The sequence below is a fragment of the Hyperolius riggenbachi genome, chromosome 6, assembly GCF_040937935.1.
Source record: "Hyperolius riggenbachi isolate aHypRig1 chromosome 6, aHypRig1.pri, whole genome shotgun sequence".
Classification (NCBI taxonomy): Eukaryota; Metazoa; Chordata; class Amphibia; order Anura; family Hyperoliidae; genus Hyperolius; species Hyperolius riggenbachi.
In genome coordinates this window covers 112,432,979-112,452,884 of record NC_090651.1, presented here as the reverse complement: position 1 = coordinate 112,452,884, position 19,906 = coordinate 112,432,979, and the positions used below count along the sequence as shown (strand labels likewise).

Genomic DNA, 19,906 nt, shown 5'->3' with positions numbered 1-19,906 from the left:
TCTGTCCAAGCTCTCCCTACATCCCAGTCCCACTCCTGTTCTCTAGATAGTCAATACAAGTTTTGCAGGCTGATTAACAGTAGTTATATAATCAGTGGTGTAGCAATAGGGGATGCAGAGATAGCAACCACACCAGTGCCCTTTGACCAGAGAGGCGCCCCAAAGGACATCCTTCAACTGCTGAATTTGCTCTTAATTAGTGCTCTGCTGGTCATAATAACCTGTATATGTGCTTTGAATAATCATAAATAATCATTAACCAACTGTTCTTCTCCATCCTTACACCTCTCGGACACTGGCACAATTGTTATACATAAAGTTTGTGAGGGGAAACAATGTAAAACTCACTATGACACCCCACAGCTCCTCAGATACATTACTCTGAATAATGCTTTTTACAGAAGTGGTTTTTTTTACATGTTCCTCAACTGATTTTGGGCAGGTGGCTTAAATGGCAAGAATTGAAGATTAAAAAATACATTATTTCTCAAATTCCATCCTCTATAGTTTTAAAATAAACAATGCTACTGTAAATAAAACCTACACATTTTATCTGCCCATTTGCCCCGGGTTATTACAACATAAAAATTATGTCCCTAGTACAATGTATGTCGACAATATATTATTTGGAAATAAAGGTGTATTTTTTCTGTTTCATGTTTTTTTTTTGTACCTGATCGATAATTACAAGCCTTTATTCAATAAAATAACAGTAATATACACCCATGAAATACATATTAAAAAAAGCTGAGTCCCTAAGGTAACTGTTTATGTATTTTTTTTAAATGCTATCATTTTTTTTTTCAAGTGTTCTAATATGGTAATAACTATGGGGGCAGGGGGATGGGTTAATTTATTTTTATTTAATATACCGTATGTACTGTAAAATTTTGTGTAAAATATGTATTTATTTTTTTTACCACTGGGTGTCCCACACTCTTTAGTCTGTGTGCTCTGAACAGGCTTCAAAGCACACCGGCATTGTTTGCTACAGGAATCATCATTGGCTTCTCGTTGAAGCCATGATCCTTTCCTTACAGTCACTTTGATTAGCTCAGGAAACACATGTTCCCATTCACCAATCATATATCTGTTAGACTTGGCAGGTGCAAACAGCGGGAGCACGCACGCGTGTGCACATCGGCAGAAGTGGTGAGCGACGCATATAAACATCCTGTTTGCCTCTAAGAGGGGCAAACAGAACGTTTTAATGCATCATGTTCTCAATAACGGGTTAAAGGACAACTAAGGTAAGTATAAGGAGGCTGCCATATTTATTTCCTTCTAAGCAATACCAGCTGCCTAGCTATTCTGCTGATCATCTGCCTCTGATACTTTTAGCCATACAGCCTGAACAAGCATGCAGCAAATCAGGTGCTTCTGACATTTTTCAGGTGTGTGATTCAGGCACTACTGCAGCCAAATAGATCAGCAGGGCTGCCAGGCAACTATTATTGCTTAAAGCGGAATATAACCCTGCATTTCAACTTTGCTCTAAAACATTATTTACAGCATATTATATGCAAAAAGCATTTTTTTTTTACTAGACCAGCATTGGAAGGGTTAAACACAGAGGTTTTAAGTTCCGTGCAGACATTCAGATGGTTACATTCTATTTAGTTAGTGTGTAACTGTTTATCAATAGATACATCTCTTTGGCTGTCCTCCAAGCTCCTTCTCAGTGAGAGAGATGAGTCATAATAAACACATATTTGTAAACAAAAAGTATCTAACTCAAGTTCGGATTCGGTTGCAGAAATCTCTAGGGACTTTAAAGCCCTGTGTAACCCTTCCAATGCTGGTCTAGTAAAAAAAAAAATGCTGGTTGCATATAATATACTGTAAATAATGTTTTAGAGCAAAGTTGAAATGCAGGGTTATATTCCGCTTTAAAAGAAAATAAATATGGCAGCCTCTATTGACCTCTCACTTCGGTTGTTTTAAACACGTTCTCCCTATTTCTGAATTGAACAGCTGTAAGAAGAAATAAGCTGCTACAATTTCTGGCCTCGTACTCCTGCTCCCATTCTCCTTCTACAGTATTTCCCAGGAGACCACAGCGCACACGGTTTTGAAACTTTTTCAGGATGAAGCCAGTAAGACGAGTGTAGGAGGTTAGTTATTGTGTCATCTGGTGTCAGGCCAGAAGCATTTTAGTTATGTAGACTGACTGTGTTTACCTTCCATCAAGAGAGTTAGACATTTAGTTAGCACTCACACAATCCAGGTACAAAAAACGCTGAAGGGGGGGATGTCTCAACATTTCTGTAAAGTACATCAATAAAATATCAAGCAGATTTCATAAAAGAACAATTCAAGCTTCCATCCTGTTTCTATTTATAAACGTGTCGTCTCCAAGTAAACATGAACCTCTCAACCTATATTGTGCATAGGTAGATAGATAGATAGATAGATAGATAGATAGATAGATAGATAGACAGACAGGGAAATAAATACCGTAGATAGATCCCAGACATGCACAATAAATGTGCCCATACACTTGCTAAATTTTCCCAGCAGAAATGATCAATATGATCGACTCTGCCAGAGATTGAACCTGCAATGTGGCCACCTGACTGTAATTTTTTTTCCGATTTCCAGCCAAAATTAATGGAAACTATTGGTGTTGCAAACTAAAAATATCTCACTTGAAAGGGGGCAGTTGGATTCACAGCGATAATGGCGTTCAATTTAGAAATGACCAACAGACCACCCGCCAGTCTCCCCCTTCTAAAATGTGCCCCCCCCCAGCCTTCAGAGGGTTGGCAGCGGACCGTAGGCTCCTCTGTCCGCTGACTGATTTTGAACAATTTATTACTGAAAGGATGATCAGGTACTTTTGGGAGGCATGGTAATGGATTGATGGCTGCATAGAGCAATGCTGTATTTAGCAGTACAATGCTTGTGCTTCAATTGATTCCTAATCACATTGCTTTTGAAATTCAATTGAGACTGTACAAGAGCATAGTATCAGTCACTACTACCTTATCAACTTCTAATGGGGAGGGATTTCTGGCAACACAGCTTTTATTGATTCGTGCAAAACTACTTTAAAGAGAATTTGTACTTTAAAATTCTTACAATAAAAAGCATACCATTCTATTCATTATGTTCTCCTGGGCCCCTCTGTGCTGGTTCTGCCACTCCCTGCTGCAATCCTGGCTTGTAATTGTAATTTTTATGCAGTGTTTACAAACAAAAGACATAGCAAGTGATAGGCTGAGAGTAGCTCAGTGTGTGAGTCATACAGAGTGTGCAGGGGGCCTGTAGAGGGTGTGTATAGCTTCTATCCAATCACAAGCAGCACAGCACATTTCAGCCTGACTGCCTGAGCCCGACAGACCCGACAGAGGAAAGAAGATTAGATCATATAACAGAGATAATACAGCCTCTGTGCAACTAGAAAAGGCTGCAGTTAGACAGAGCACATTAGAACAGGTATAGGAACTTATAGGATAGAAGAAGTAAGGATGACAATTTTGTTACAGAGTCTCTTTAAAGGAAACCTGAATTAACAACTAAGCCTAAAATCTAGTAATATGGTGGTGTCCTATTTAACTCAACATACCTTCCTACGCTCCTGTTTTGCTCCAGTTCTGCATTTTCTTAATTCGTCTCATCCATTTTTTTCAGAACGCATCTGTGCTGTGAGAGCACCACTGAATAGTGATGATCGTAATCTCCTAATTACGATTACATGAATGTTCAATTTAAATTTGGACATTCGATTGATTTTGTGTAATCCATGAGTAATTTTCATGTAATTTTGTGCCAACTTTAGCTGTTAATAGCAAAGCCCCCATACATGCTATTGGCAGCAAAGTTGCTAGGTTTGTTAAGGGGAAAAGTAGGAATAAGTAAACAATAATAATTTTACAAAAAGACCTTGTAGTTTTTAAGACAATAGATTTTTAAAATGCAATTTTTTTCATCACAGAAAAACGATAGTTTAAAAAAACATTTTTTCCTTAGACTTTTTAAAATTCTCAAAAACTACAGTCTATTTGAACATTTTGGTTACGATACCATGTATGGAGGCTTTGCTATTAACCACTAATTAAACTGGCTAAATTGCTTTTAAATCGGCACGGAATTATGTGAAAATTACGCAGAATTGTAAGATTACGATTCAGTTTACATGGGAAATTAATTATGATTTTTCACAAATTTTCACATTACAATTTTTCATCATAGTTGCGAATTACTATACAAAATTATGATTTTGCTAAATTTGTGCTCATTTCTACGACTGGATACCAAGGACTGTTCTGTAGTGAAATAAAATAATAAAAGAAGAATGGAGAACCGGAGTGATGCTGGAGCAAATCAGGAGTGTAGGACGGTAAGTAGATCTAAAGGGGACACCACCATACTATTATATTTTTAAGCTGAATTTCATCACTTTCAGGAGGCTGTAGCAGAGCCAGGGAAAAAGCTCTGGAAAGCCACAGGTACAGATTCAAAGCTATTTGTATCAAGAAGAGGACACTAAAGGCTACTTCACACCAAAAATCACTAGCGATTTGGAGAGATCAGAAAAGCTTGTTTAGGAGCTGTCTTGGTATGAAACAGCTCTAACAGGTGCAAAGATTTAGGATGTGGTGCAGTCAAATTTAAAAAATAAAGGATAACTTGAAAATCAAAAAAATGTAATCCATAGATGAAGTATATCATTTAGACAGAAAAAAACCCACAGTTCAGCACTTACTGTCGGAAAATAACATTGTATTGAGGGCACATGCCAAGGCTATGGCGAATGGAGTCCATGTGTGTCTGTGTATCTCTGCCACGAATCCACACGGTACCCGATGTAGGTGGAAATAATCCAGTTATAATAGACCTGTATTTATGTGAAATGGCCAAAATAAGAGTTTAAAGTACAGAACAGCAAGCGGATACTTAAAAGTGCTGAAATTGCCTAGTCTAACAATACAATAATAAAAAACAAAACAAAATCAAAACTCACTATTAAACAATATCAGTAATAAGCATTAAGGTGCCCATAGACTATGTCAATTCGCCGATATACAGCAGATTCAATCACTGTGATCAAATCTCCTGTTAAATCGATAACGCAAATGCTGACCAATCGACCAATTTCCATCCAAAATCAATCGATTCAGTCGATCTGTCCAGGCAGAAAAATTTGCTCGATCACCGGCAGGTCAGGAGCGCGCATTAGCGGTGTTCGATGTGGCGACTACCTACGCAGCAATACATCACCTGCTCGCCTGCGCGAGTCCCCGTGTCCGTGCTGTCCCTTTCTCTGACTGGTCTTCTTTTGAATCTCCTCCTCACTTCCTGTCCTGTGAGAAGGGAAGGTTCAAACAGTAGAGCGCCCTCTACTGTTTGAACTTCCACTTCTCACAGGATGGGGCAGGAAGTGAAGAGAAGATGCAGAAGAAGACCAGTCGGGAAAAGGGACAGCACGGACCTGGGGACTCACGCCGTCAGACAGGTATTGTATTGCTGCTGGCCGGGGGAGGGCCGGCAAGGCAGGCAACAGAGGCAGCTTCACAGGTTGTGAATCAATTTCACACTGAAATCGATTCAAAATCTGTGTGCAATGTATGGGCAGCCAATAGATCCCTCTCTGATCAGATTCGATTGGAGAGGGATCTATCTGTTGGTCGATATGGTGGCAATTGACCAGTGTATGGCAGCCTTTAGTCCCATGCCTTTAGAGAAATAAGCCTGATGAATGAAATACGAAGGTCTATTACAAAAGAGTCACATATGTGAAGCCTCCAGCTACTCCAGTGATTGGATAAAGATTTTTTTCAAGGCAGAGAGAAAGTGCCTCAAACACATGAAGAACAATTGACGCCCTTAATTGTTGCTGGATAATTTGAGTAACATTTTGGTTATGCAAATTCTGTATAGACACGCTGCTTAGCTATTGCTGGGGGAGCAGTGAGTAAAGGTCCGTACACACACCGGACTGCAGGCAACGACGGGTCTGTCGTCACCTCCCGCTGGGCGGGTTTTCTGCAGACAGTGCGGCGTGTGTACAGTCTGTCGGCGGACTGATAAGGCTGTTTCTGAGCGATCCGCCCGGCGGATCACTCAGAAACAGCCGTAGCAGTCTGCAGACAGACTGTACACACGCCAGACTGTCGCTGGAACGCCCGCCGAGCGGGAGGTGACGACGGAACCTTAATGTTCAATGGAAGGGGGGTATGATAAGGTAATGCACAAATGAGTGGTACAAGAACAATGGGCTCATTCCTTCAACTGTGATCAACTTTAATCAATAATGTGGGACAACTGAACATACGCCAGATTTGCATCCAAGTTTGTGAACTCTTTTCAATCTTTCTGTATAAATATGACCTAAAACCTGGTCTTAAAGGGACTCTTAAGTCAAACAAAAAAAATGAGTTTTACTCACCTGGGGCTTCCAATAGCCCCCTGCAACTGTCCGGTGCCCTCGCCGTCTCCCACCGATCCTCCTGGCCCCGCCGGCAGCCACTTCCTGTTTCGGTGACAGGAGCTGACAGGCTGGGGACGCGAGTGATTCTTCGCGTTCCTGGCCACAATAGCGCCATCTATGCTGCTATAGCATATATCATATACCATATAGCAGCATAGAGGGTGCTAATGTGTCTGGGAACGCGAAGAATCATTTGCGTCCCCAGCCTGTCAGCTCCTGTCACCGAAACAGGAAGTGGCTGCCGGCAGGGCCAGGAGGATCGGAGGGAGACGGCGAGGGTACCGGACAGCTGCAGGGGGCTATTGGAAGCCCTGGGTGAGTAAAACTCATTTTTTTTGTTTGACTTAAGTGTCCCTTTAATAAGTCCTAAAACTAGTGAGAACAAATGAGTACAAATTATAACTCTTTCCTGTGTATGTCCCATTCCATGTGATGTGATCTGCCTTGCCTTCATCATATTTACCAACTGCAGGATTGCATATACTGTAGTGATTTTCATTACTGCTGTTTGTATTTCTGGCCTCACTTGTTTCACACCTATTACCTAGTGGCTTATCTGGGTCTGTTAGCCATAAGGTAGCCATATATCTAACCATGTATGGGCAGATTCGACCAAGAGACAAATCTCTCTCTTATCGAATCTGATAACAGAGAGATTTGTCAGCTGCCCATACACCAGAGGCTGGTTCCCAATCAATTTCAGCATGAAATCTCTCAGGAATCGGCCTTGTGCGCCACATACGTTTGCCCCGACGCTGTCCCCAATGTAAATGTGCCCTGTGTGTAGTGTATACATTATCTCTCTGCGGTCTCTGCTTGTCCCCCGCTGGCTTCTGGGATTCCTCCTCCACACACACGCGCGCCCCACGAGGCTTCCTAGTAAGGGCACTTGTGTGACGTCACACGCGCACCCTTACTAGGAAGCAATGTGGGTATGCGTGTATGGAGAGGAGGAAACGCCTGGAGCAGTGAAGGGACAAGCGGAGGCCGCGGACAGGTAAAGTATGCACTTTACACAGGGCACAGGGGGACATTGACATTACGGGAGACAGCGTCAGGGGTTTCGTCACGTTCGTCAGGAAATTGCACGTTGTTACGCCCGCGCACCGGATTGAGCAACATCTTGCAGCATGCGTGATCGAGAATGCAACCAATTTTCATCCCACAACTGGTCGCATTGTCGGTCGGGCATGCACTTGGCGGCATCGATTTTCATCCAATTTGATTTTAATAATCGAATTGGATGGTCGATTGGCCGCCAAGTCGCCTGATGTATGGCCACCTTTAGACCCTAATTGATTTGCATTTGTAGAGACCACCCCCTGCTGCTTAATATCCTAATATACTCTCATCTGAGGAGGTCTTCCTGATTAGACATTGCTCTGGCTAACTATATAAGAAAGGCCTCTAGTCAACTCTGGGTGACTTGACAGCTGGGTGGGCTTTTTTAAAAGGTAGCTTTTTTACGGGGGGGGGGGGGGGGGGAGGACGATCGAATTAACCAGAATTCACCAGCAATTCAACACAATTCTGCAACACACCAAAGCTAACTTCCTCTGTTTGATAACCTCAGTTTCATTGCTGACCACCATGCCAGCCTAAACAGAGCATTAAGGAATCTCTTGATGCAGTCCCCCCCTCCTATTGTGTCACCAAACCTTCCCTTTGGATTGTAAAACCTACTTGATTGTGCATCTTGCTCACAGAATTACATGAACTTGGACTACTACTCCAGCGTATGATCTGGCATTGTGTGTGTAGATCAGGAAATACTTGGAGATACACAGTAAATCAGGAGATACTTGGAGATACTTGGAGATGCATAGAAAAATCAGGATATACTTGGAGATGTCTTAGTAAATCAGGAGATACTTGGAGATGTCTTGGTAAATCAGGAGATACTTGGAGATGTTTTAGTGAATCAGGAGATGCATGGAGATAACATAGTAAAACACCACAGACTGTTATCAACACATAAAGGACTCTTCATGGTTATAACTGATTTGCTATGAGGAACAATATGCAGTAAGCTATGCTAACATCCCTAAGAATAGGCAGCATTAAATAAAAAAAAGATACAAAACGGGAAAGAAATGACCAAGTCATGCTGACAGGTTAGATCACTAATCTGTACAGTACTTAAAACAGACCTTCACCCAAAGTTGCTTGGCGCATAATAAGGTGGGAACAGTCAGATTGGAGCTGGCCAGCCAAGCTCTGTATTACATTTGTTTTTTTTTAATAATTATCCAACCTGAGTTAATGATCCTTTCAGTTTACTCAAAACTGTATGCAATTCAAGACAATCAAATTTAATTAAGAAATGATTACTCCACCACCAGTTTCTGCTTTCATTAGCTCAAAAACAGCAACAGCACAGGATGTTAAATTATGAACATAATGCATGGCAAGAAGGAAGGACATTTTACTCAAAATAATAAATGATTTGGTATGTCTAACATGATTATTTAAAGTATATGTTTTGGGTGTAGATTCTCTTTAGAATATTACACTATTTTTTTCATAGAGGAGGAAAAGAAAGAAATAAGACAGAAAAAAGGCCCTAGTGCTATATCTATATTTGTGTTTTGGTACTCTCTTTATTGTTTCTGTAGGCAGTGCTAGACTTGGTATTTCCAGGGAGCCTGACAGCCGTTTTGCACAACAGTGCTTTTTCCAATGCTCTTCTGTTGGTCAGTCTCAGGAGAAAAAAACCCAGTGCAAAACGGCTGTCAGGCTCCTGTTCAGCACCCAGCAAGAACTGCATCGAACCCTCACTGAGCACCAAGGAAGGACAGAAGTTTGATTTATGTATTCCTGCCTGGACTGTTTTGCCATTTATCATAAAAGCAAGTACAATGCAGTGCCGAACACTTCTCCTTTTACTCAAAGTTAATTATTTGACAATAAGCAAGGGGCTCATGGACAGATAGAAAAAGCTCTGCACCAGAATAACGACTCAGATCTAGGAAAAGATTTGTGCCTGGTGGACTGAAGAGTAATGTAAGAAAATAATAAGAATCACTTACAAGATAGTTGTTTTTCCAGCTCCATTATGCCCCAGGAAGGCAGTAATCTGGCTCTCATAGAAAGTGATGCTCATCATGTCTACTGCAGGTTTGTAAGTGTTTGGATAAACTTTAACCAAATCCTGAATACACACGCCTGGTACCATCCCTGGTGGCTCTGGTTCAAAAAATGGATTCCCTAAAAAATACAAAGATGCTACATTGGAAACTTGCTGCCATCCTTATAAATACAATACCGGTGACAGACTACAGAATTTATGTCACTAGCTCAGATACTGCAAAACTCCAGTCTCACTATCACAGCAACTCACCTGGGCTAGATTTGTTGTCCAACAAAAGTTGGGTCCTTCCACTGCCCTATACACATCAATATAGTTTAAAGTGGTAAAAATGCTTAGAGATAAGTTTAATTTTAGGAGAACAGTGGCAGCCCTATGACCACCATTGATCTTTATCTCTTTTATGATTATGGTTGAGCAGAACTTCTTGTTGAGAGGGGAGGCATGTGCTCAGCACCCCTCCTAATTAGGTCACGGGAGGAGAGAATGGCAGAGCTGTCAGTGAACTCCTCTTCCAGAGGGGTCAATGGAAGCTGACATGTTGAATGGGGTTGGTATGGCCACCGGGGGTAAGGTTTGGGATATAGTAGTTCACAGTTTGCACATAAATTCTCTTGTGTGATGAGGGGACTAGAATTGGACCCATGACCACAACTGTTTTCCTAAAAATGAAGGTATGTCTAAGGATTTTAAAACATTAACCTATAATGGTGATGCAATGGGAAGTGGAAGGACCGATTACTTTAATAAAACTTTTGCCTATCCAGGGGCTTTCAAAACTGTCTGCCATTGTGTGCAAAATATTTTCAGCCCTTGCCTGGGACATTAAAGTACATGGTGAGGATTGCTAAAAGGCTAGTCAAATCTCTGGTTGTGTTATCCAAGTCTTGTGCACACTCGAAGCAAGACTTAATTGTAATAAGTCTGCCATGTTTTGAAGTTTTTACAAAAAGTTGTCTGTCGTCTGTTTAGGTTCATACAGCTCATACATTTACCATCCAAAATATCATCCTTGTCTTTTCTCTCCTTCTCCTCTTCATCCTTCTTTTGCTTCTCCTCTCTCTCTTTTCTGGCTTTATGTCTGCATTCATCCTTGTCTAAGAGTTTGTTAGCTTTGCGTTCATCACCATATTTATTGTCTTCTCCATCACAGGGTTTATCTGAGATTATAAAAACAGTTCAGTCATTAGATAATCTGATACTGTGCATACACAGGCAAACACACAGAGGTGAAATCTGAAGTTCCAGTTGATGTCCTCTATTGACCAAGACATATCCTAAATCACAAAACGTCTAAAAAAAATCTTCCTTCTGGATACAGAAAAATGTACTGACTTTTCCACCATTTTACTGATGAAACAGCCATCTTCATCAGTTTATGTACACAGGGAAATCGCACCTAGTACTAGACTAGACTACTAGCACTAGATTCTACCTTCATAGTATTTATTCTACACATTCTTACCAGGATCGTCCTCCATGTGTTCGTGGATTGAAAGTTCAGTCTCTACTGAATCAGCTGAAGATCAATGAAATATTAGAAAGAAACAAAATATGTAAGTAAACAGAGCAATTATAAATGTAGCACTACATTAATTTCAACAAATGTGTAGCAAATAAAGTTAGCAAATGGTCTCCTCCACACAGGGATGGGCCGATGCAGAGGCAAGAGAGGCTCCAGCCTCAGGGCGCAGTGTAGGTGGGGGCGCACAACTCACTCAGTTATCATTCCCCTATTGTGTTTGAAGCAAAGAGAAATAAGAAAAGGGGATACATAGCAGCCAGATAACTAGAGATTAAGGTGTTGGTATGTGGCTGTGCGATGGGGGCCTCCTATGCTCCAAGTTTAGCTAACATTTACATGTCTCTTTGGGAAGAGGAGGCGATGGCTCCCAATTGGTGTTTTGGAAAAGGTACATTGACGACCTCCTCATCTTTTGGCGTGAAGATGAGCAGAGCTTCAGTCAATTTATCTTGAATATAAATAATATCGCAGAGAATAGTAAACTGACAGTAGAAACTAATAGGGTGAGTTTCCATTTCTTGGACCTAGAGATTTTACGGGGTGGGCAGGGCTTTACAACAAGATGTTTTTTCAAGCCCATGGACCGTTATATTGATACTATGAGTTGCCACCACCCACAGTGGCTAAAGAGGGTCCCGAAGGGGCAGTTTTGAGGGTGCGCAGAAATTGTTTGAGTCTTCAGGACTATTTTTTTAGCAATCTGACCTTCTAAAAAAGAGAATTGAGGAAAAGGGGTATGATGGCAAATGGCTGGTTAGTGTACAAATGGAAGTCTCAGCTGTGGCGAGGGATGTATTGGTTCACACTAGGAAGAAAGAGGAAGCAGGTGAATCAAAAGCTTTCTCCTTCCTTAGTGACTTCTAAGACCAGTTTAGACAGGTTGAAAAAGTGTTTTTTAAACACTGGAGCATATTACATAGTGACTATGTGTTAAAAAATGTGTTACCCCCTAAACCTACCTTTATCTACCGCCGTGCACCCAATTTGAAAAATAGACTGGCACCCAGCTGTGTTTCCCCACCAAAAAAAGGTGAGTATGGCCGGCTGGCAGACTTCAGGATTTTTTCCTTGTAGAGGATGTTAACCATGCCAGATAGCTAGGGGCCATAAAATAAACCAAATGGGGTATTTTTCCAATGGTAGAACCTTCAAAATTAAGCAATTTATAACATGTGTTATGGCATTTGTTGTATATGTGCTCTGGTGTGATTGCAGCCTACAATACATGGGCCGCACCACCAGATCTTTGAAGGAACGAATTGGAGAGCACATTAATAACATTAAGAAAGGATTTGAGCAGCATAATGTCTCGTCCCATTTTAATGGTAAACACCAGAGCAATCCTGCAGGGTTGCACTTTTGTGCGGTGGAAAAATTGCTACCTAATTGGAGTGGTTGTAATAGGGTAAGGGAGATTTCCAAAAAAGAGAGAAAGTGGATTTTTGATATGGAAACGTTTAATCCTTGTGGGTTGAATGTAGAATTAGATATAAATTGTTTTATTGCCACTAGTTAATTTTAACTTTATTTAGAATTGAGGACTGTGGTTTTTTAGTGATATATTGTAATAGATAGAAAGGTGTTGGAAAGTGTAATGTTGATAATTGCATGGCGGATTGATTCACACTGAATAAGTGAATTTGGGGTAGTGGTCCCCTTTATTCACTGCGGTTTCCCTTTCATGCATGGAAGGTATAGGTTTTGCATATAGTATGCGGCACTGTTGTATAATACGGCGGCACCAGTGCGATCTGTCCCCTGATATGATCTGCGAGTGTACGGTTTTGCATGCACGCATATGCACTGCCTTTAGCAAATAATACCATGTGCTGATTTTTATTATAATACGTTTTAGTATTTTTATTGATGTAACTTTCATTAATGTATTTCTGATGAACATTTACCCCCGCTGTAAGGTGGCGCTAATATGGATGCCTTTGCTGAGGATCCATTAGATTGACAGGTGGGAGGCGTGTGCTTAGCTGGGGGGAGGCGTTAAATGGAGCATTTAGGAGCTGGTTAGCGTAATGACGTCAGCCCCTGATGAGTCATTGGATGTGACGAAATGCATAGGGCGGAGCTACGTCCCATGTGACTGGCTGTCGGGAAGTAGCACGCGGACAACGAGTCGGCATGCGTATGAGCGGTGTAATAAATCTTTGTTGGTTGCTATGGGCAACAACACTACACCTTTGTTCGGCACCATATCACAGGAAGTGTGATAACTTGACTCTCATCACAGCAACAGCATAGGAGATAGAACTTCTTAAGCCGCATCTACACGCGTAGATGCGGCGGCGATGTTCCTTATCAATCGAGCCGCTGATGCAGCTCGATTGATAAAATCCGACAGGACGGATCTCCCCACCGCCGATTCCCTGCTCGCTCCCCGCGAGGGGACAATGGCAGGGAATCGAGCGGAAGATAAGCGGCGCCGGCCCGGCGGGGACGAGCGGGGAATCGAATCCGGCGCACGCGTGGCGAGCGGGGACACGGCGGCCACGCACGGGGACGCGAAAGAGGCGATCCGGCGGCTAATCGAGCTAACTAACTCTGAAAAGTTAAATGTGACATCATCTGAGCAGGGACGGATCAATACCTCATCGCCTGCTATTGGCTGATAAGACCCCGTTATATCATGACAAGCACAGTCTTTACTGCGCATAGCCTGGAAAATTCCATGTTCCAGGGACTTGACTCTTAATCTAAAAACAACATTGTTTACCTTTAGGAAATATGAATACACTCGATGTTTAGAGAACAAGACTCACTCCCTGTCTGTACATCGTAGCCTTGTACCGTCCGAATCACATTGTTCCTCAGTGCTTCTAGAAATGCTCCTTAAAGGTATACTCTGCAAATCAAGTCTTTTAACTAAACTCAGTTAAAGTAACTGAGGCCTACGAATTCATATAATACTTAAATTCTAACAAGCGGGACCCGGACTGCTACTTCCCTATGTATTCAATGCTTTATGACCAACGATCCTTGTGAGTGCATTTTGTGAACTTTTTACATATATTTTATTCAACATTTTTAAGCTATGAGAAGCCTTTTAGTTATAGAGCCTGTGTGATCCCCCTATACCGAAGTGGTCTATCAGCTGATGGTCTACCTGTGCAGTGGTCTGTGTACCCCCATATGCTATTGAACCCTACCTCCGGATCTATGGAGGCCTCAGAGGGTGAGTGTGGGTTTGACGGGGGGATCCACACACAGGGGTGACTGCGGAAAGTGGAGAGTGTACACTGGAGCAGTGGTGGTTGATTACGCTGGAGTTGATTACGCTATGTACTATCCTTGTTTCCTTTACATGTGACATGTTGGCTGAGTCTGAATAGACTGTTCCAGATCCAGTGTGATAACAGTGTTTCTGCCCATTTGGACTTACCCGGATTATTTCCAATGGGTGATATATGACTTTGTCTTTGTAGTGATTCAGCCCTGAGTGCTGTCATTTCTTTTGAGTGAAGGTGTTGGGGGGGGGGGGGGGGGATTTGGGCGGCCTGGGGCGCCTCTTACTCTAGCAATCAGTGTGTGATGACTGGGGTGGGGCGCACTTTGGTGTCTCAGCCCTGGGTGCTGGAGGACCTTGTCCAGGCTCTGCCTCCACTTACTTCAAATGTTACAAACCTGACAGGATGGCAGCTTGGTGCCACTTAGTGTTATAGAAATTATCCTCAATAAGAAGCTCAAAAGTCCCATGTAGTTCTTAACAATCTCTGATCTTTTGAAAGGCAACACAGGCTCTGAACTTGGGTAGCCAGATTTGGTAAGTGGTGCACAGAGCAGCATCACTCGTACCATTTCTATTTTTTTATTTTAGGAGCAAACATTTAGAAGCTAAGTTTTGGCCAGACAAAGATCATAATTACTTATACAGGTAACTAAGCAGACAGAAATATCTATCTTTCTTTAGGTAGTTAGAAATATTTATGTGATGGTAATATATTCGTTCTATCGATCCCTCCTGGGCAACATGCCACATACATGTTTACTGTGGGCTACTTGCAGCTTGAACAAAGCACTTACAGGTACACTTTAAGTAGTAGTATTTGGAACCTCAATGGTGGGGAAACATATACAAGATAAGATGTGTATCTAGTTAGGGACAAACTGTTTCTCACCCCATTATCCCTGGTATCCCCTACAGCTGCTTGATTTAAGATCATGGTGGCTACTAGCAATGATCATGTCTCAGAAAACTCAATGAGAAGCATGTGATTTGTTTGATGATCTGATAGATTTGCAAAGCTCTGATTTGCTGTGATCACATCCTGCCTTAGCACATCAATCAGAGCCTTACATATCTATCACCTGACCAAACTGATCACATGCTTCTCCATGAGTTCTCCTAGACTCGACCATCACCATTACGATATGCTCTTTCATGCTGAGCAAATGATGGAAAATAAACCTCAATTTACAAATGTTTCCAGGCAAATGGAATGAAAGCAGTATCTCTAAAAATGGGACTCAATGGATTAACATTTATATATGTTGCTAACTGAATCCTCTGCCATACAGGAAATCAGATTCTGAAAGCAAATCCAAAGTTTCCTTAAAAGACGACAAATTAATTCTAAAGAACTAAATCTTTATTTTGTCCAAGACCAGACAAGATTATCTCCTATTACCCTGCACTAAAATTAGCACAGATTTTCTCTGCATGATTTTTCTCATTATCATCAAAGTGATTCTGATGAGTCAGTGACTGGTAATTCCATAAAAATAATGATGGGCCAATTAGAAGTTCAAAGCCAGTCATAATATTCCTGCTGTACTGCATCTAATCTTTTTACTCGGTCATACAAAGATTACACATTGTAGTCTCATTCTACAATGATAGCACAAGGCGTTGCTTACCATCCCCGTCCGAAGGAGTTTCAAATTCACACCAATAAGTTGCCAAGAATGGAAAGTACCATGGTTTTGGGATGCCATATTCCCCTAAAATCGATAGACATGTAATATTAATGAAAAGCATGGGTGATAACGCTCAACAGCAACTGCAATACGAGTAAAATTAACAGCTCAGGGGACAAATAAAGTGGATCCGAGATGAACTTCTACTCATTGCATAATTGTGTTCCTCTCCTATTGTTTATAGGGCATTCCTCAAGCCAAATACTTTTTTGTTTTTATTTTAAAACTCTAATTAGCTATAAACTAAACAAGCCTCGCCCACAGTTTTTCAGAGAGCCTTGGCATTTTTTAGACAGTAGCAAGGGCTCATAGGAGCTCAGTCTGTGCAGGAGGAGGGGGAGGTATTACTAGCCAGAGATTTCAGAGGCAGAGGGGAGGAGGGAGGAGGAGGGGGGATTAGGTTTTTTTTCCACAGGCTGAGTGCTGAAGATGCAGATAAGCTTGCCTGTGTGTATTGTTTACAAACAACATGGCTGCTGTCATTGTATCACTGGAAGAAATAATCACATTCTTTTGAAGCTGTTTGCAACTAGATTTGCTGTGTAAACTATCTAAACTTTAAATAAGATATTTAGACACGTTACTTGTTCTAGTTAGTTTTTCATCTCGGATCCGCTTTAAAGTAAACACAAGGTGAGAGTGATATGGAGGCTACCTTCTTTATTTCCTTTTAGGGCTGGTGCACACCAGAGCGGTTCTGAAGCGTTTTTTAAAACGCTTGCAGGGGAAAACCGCTTGGCTAATGAAAGTGAATGGGCTGGTGCACACCAAAGCGGTTAATTTTTTCCACAAACGCAAACTCGGGGGCTGCAGCATTTTTTTAGATTTCTGAGGTATTTCTGCCTCCATGTTAAAGTATAGGAAAGTGAAAAACCACTCTGAAAAACGCTAGATCAGAGTGTTTTCCGGGCGTTTTTGTTACAGAAGCTGTTCAGTAACAGCTTACTGTAACAATATTTGAAATCTGCTACACAAACCGCTCCAAATAACGCTAGGCTTGTTTAGAAAACCTCTCTAAACATGCCTAGAATCGCTCTGAAAATCTGCTTCAAAACCTCTAGTGTGAACAGATCTGCTAGAGGTTTTTGGTGTGCACTGGGCCTCTAACAAGACCAGTTGTGTGGCAGCCCTGCTGATCTATTTGGCTACAGTAGTGTCTGAATAAAACCAGAAACTAGCATGCAGCTAATATTGTCAGATCTGACAATAATGTCAGAAACATCTGATCTGCTGCATGCTTGTTCAGGGTCTATAGCTAAAAGCATTAGAGGCAGAGAATCAGCAGGGCTGCCAGGCAACTAGTGTTGCTTAAAAAGGCATTAAATATGGCAGTCCCCATATAACTCTCACCTTGGGTTGACTTTACATTTGTTTTTAGTATTGTTATTATTTAAGTTATTTCTCTCTAAAGAAAAAAACTTTACTGAATATAGCGTATGAAAAATATTGCTTATTTTTAACAATATTACTTAATAAATGATTTAGTCTGTTTGCCCATTGTACAATCTTACTTCTCCTTGATTTACATTCTTACATTTATCACAGGTGGCAACATCCTTACTGCAGGTGTGAGCAGCACTGTAAAATGTTTGTTTACTGTGTGTTCTGAATTTAGTAGAAACAACACCTGGTTTCCCAGAATGCTTTGGGAGGATAAATTTACATAACCAAACAGCCTAGGCTAAGCATCACTGGGTGGGGAGGGGGGTTACATACCAATATACAACCATATAAAGATATAGGAAGTGTTTCTGATGCTGAAACCAGGATAGTTAATGTAAAAGTGGGTATCCTGTTTAACCACTTGAGGACTGCTGTGTTAACCCCCCTAGTGACCAGGACATTTATTACTAAAATGGCCAACGCAGCTTTAAGGCCAAGCTGCAGGGCCGAACAACTCAGCACACAAGTGATTTCCCCCCACTTTTCTCCCCACCGAGAAAGCTCTCTGTTGGTGGGGTCTGATCGCCCCTCAGGTGTTGTTGTTTTTTTTTTTTTGTAAATATTTATTTTATTACATTTTTAATAAAATGTACTATTTTTTTAATTTGTCTTGTATCCCTCCCTCCCTCTCCTGGCCAGCCAATCACTGCGATCGGCTGTGATAGGCTTCAGCCTATAACAGTGGATCGCTTCCCTGTGTCCCAGGGGGACAGCCGTGTCACTCAGCTGTCCCTAGTACAGTGCTGCTGCAGATCACAGTGCTGTACAAAGTAATTAGACTGCGGTTTCGCCGTCTAACAGTCTCCCGGGAGGCGATTGCCGCTTGGAGACTGGAGGGGCGGAGCTCTGCCCCCCCAAGCAGGAGATTCGCGCGCAGCCTGCGCGTGATCTCCTGCTAGCCCCATAGACGGCCGTTCCGGGCCAATGTGTTAATTTACTACATTCTATTATATGTCACTACAGTGCCTCTTTAACTTTAAAGAGAAAACATTTTTGTTATAATAATTTCATTGATATTTATGTGTAAAAATGTTACCACGCTCTAATGCTCACCACCCAATAATACCCAAAAGCAGAAGCGTCTTTGATCATGAGACCTGACAAAACAAGGTAAATATAGAGTGGTTTAGCCACATAGTGTAGACTCCACAGGAATGAGGAATGGCAACTAGTGATGTAAATAGACCTGACAGCGTGTGTTGTGTGTTCTATGGAAGAGAGATACCAGACAAACAAGAAACGGTTAAGTGAGCATCAAGCCTTGATAAGTTTTGTTGGCATAAAAATTAATGTTAACAATTAAATATTACATAAAAATGAAATGCGCAAGTTCACTGAGCACTCATTTTCCATTAGCAGTATAGAATTTACTTGAAAATACGATAATTGTGGACAAAACACAACATTTTACCACAGTAGCTTGATCTTGATCACGTACATGTTATAAGTGCAGTCAAAACATTAGCTGACTGACTAGAGAACAAAAACAGAATAATCCACCTTTGGGGCTGGTTCACACTGCAAGGGCTTTTTCTAAGCGCTTTGAGATTTGAATCGGCTCTTGCTGCTGCTGCTATGTATGTGTTCTCACTTGAGCAGCTTGATTTTATAAAAATCCCCCATAGCATTGCATTAGTAAGAGCTTTTTAAATCACTAGTGCTTAAAGAGGAATTCCAGTGAAAATAATGTAATAAAAAAGTGCTACATTTTTACAATAATTATGTATAAATGATTTAGTCAGTGTTTGTCCATTGTAAAATCTTTTAAATCCCTGATTTACATTCTGACATTTATTACATGGTGACATTTTTACTGTGGGCAGGTTACGTAGCTGCTGCATGGTTTTTTGGCAGTTGGGAACAGCTGTAAACAGCTATTTCCCACAATGCAGCAAGGTTCACAGACAGGAAACTGCCAGAAGTACCTCAGTACTCAGAGTTTCTTGTTGGAGGGGTTTCACCACAATATCAGCCATACAGCACCCCCTGATGGTCTGTTTGTGAAAAGGAATAGATTTCTCATGTAAAAGGGGGTATCAGCTACTGATTGGGATAAAGTTCAATTCTTGGTTGAAGTTTCTCTTTAAAAAGCTCTTGCAGTGTGAACCAGCCCTTAGAATTTGATTTTTCCGAAGCAAACCTGAAGAAGGGGCTTTGGTTGACTTATAACTGTAAGCTCCCTTAGTAGTACAGTTTTATTATTTTTAATTTATATAGCACTGGCAACTTCCATAGCACTTATAAGCTTCCTTCCCAGTTCCTCCCAGTTTACCATGTAATAATGCATTTAATCCTTCTTATAACCTTCCCAGGGTGTTTATAAAACCCATGTGTAGCTGTCATAGACCTGCCATAAGAAACCATTTTCACTGCATACCGTATATATTTACCCCCCCCCCTTTTTCCCCCACAAGCGGAGCAGAAAAATGGAGGTAATGGCGCACTAAAGTGGAAAACTGACTTTTTTCTCTGCTTAGCCACAATGGAAAAC

General features: G+C 41.4%; 1 protein-coding gene across 2 annotated transcripts in view; it reads right to left on the bottom strand.

Moving 5' to 3' along the window:
• ABCA4 (ATP binding cassette subfamily A member 4) overlaps positions 1 to 19,906 on the bottom strand; it is a 300,886-nt gene that overhangs the window by 122,071 nt on the left and 158,909 nt on the right. For both annotated transcript variants that reach the window (XM_068239773.1, XM_068239774.1), the window contains exons 18-22: positions 15,913 to 15,996; positions 10,987 to 11,040; positions 10,517 to 10,681; positions 9,463 to 9,640; positions 4,709 to 4,840 (exon numbers count right to left, since the gene is read on the bottom strand). In XM_068239773.1, the coding sequence (XP_068095874.1) occupies positions 4,709 to 4,840; positions 9,463 to 9,640; positions 10,517 to 10,681; positions 10,987 to 11,040; positions 15,913 to 15,996 (613 nt within the window). The remainder of the gene's footprint in view (positions 1 to 4,708; positions 4,841 to 9,462; positions 9,641 to 10,516; positions 10,682 to 10,986; positions 11,041 to 15,912; positions 15,997 to 19,906) is intronic.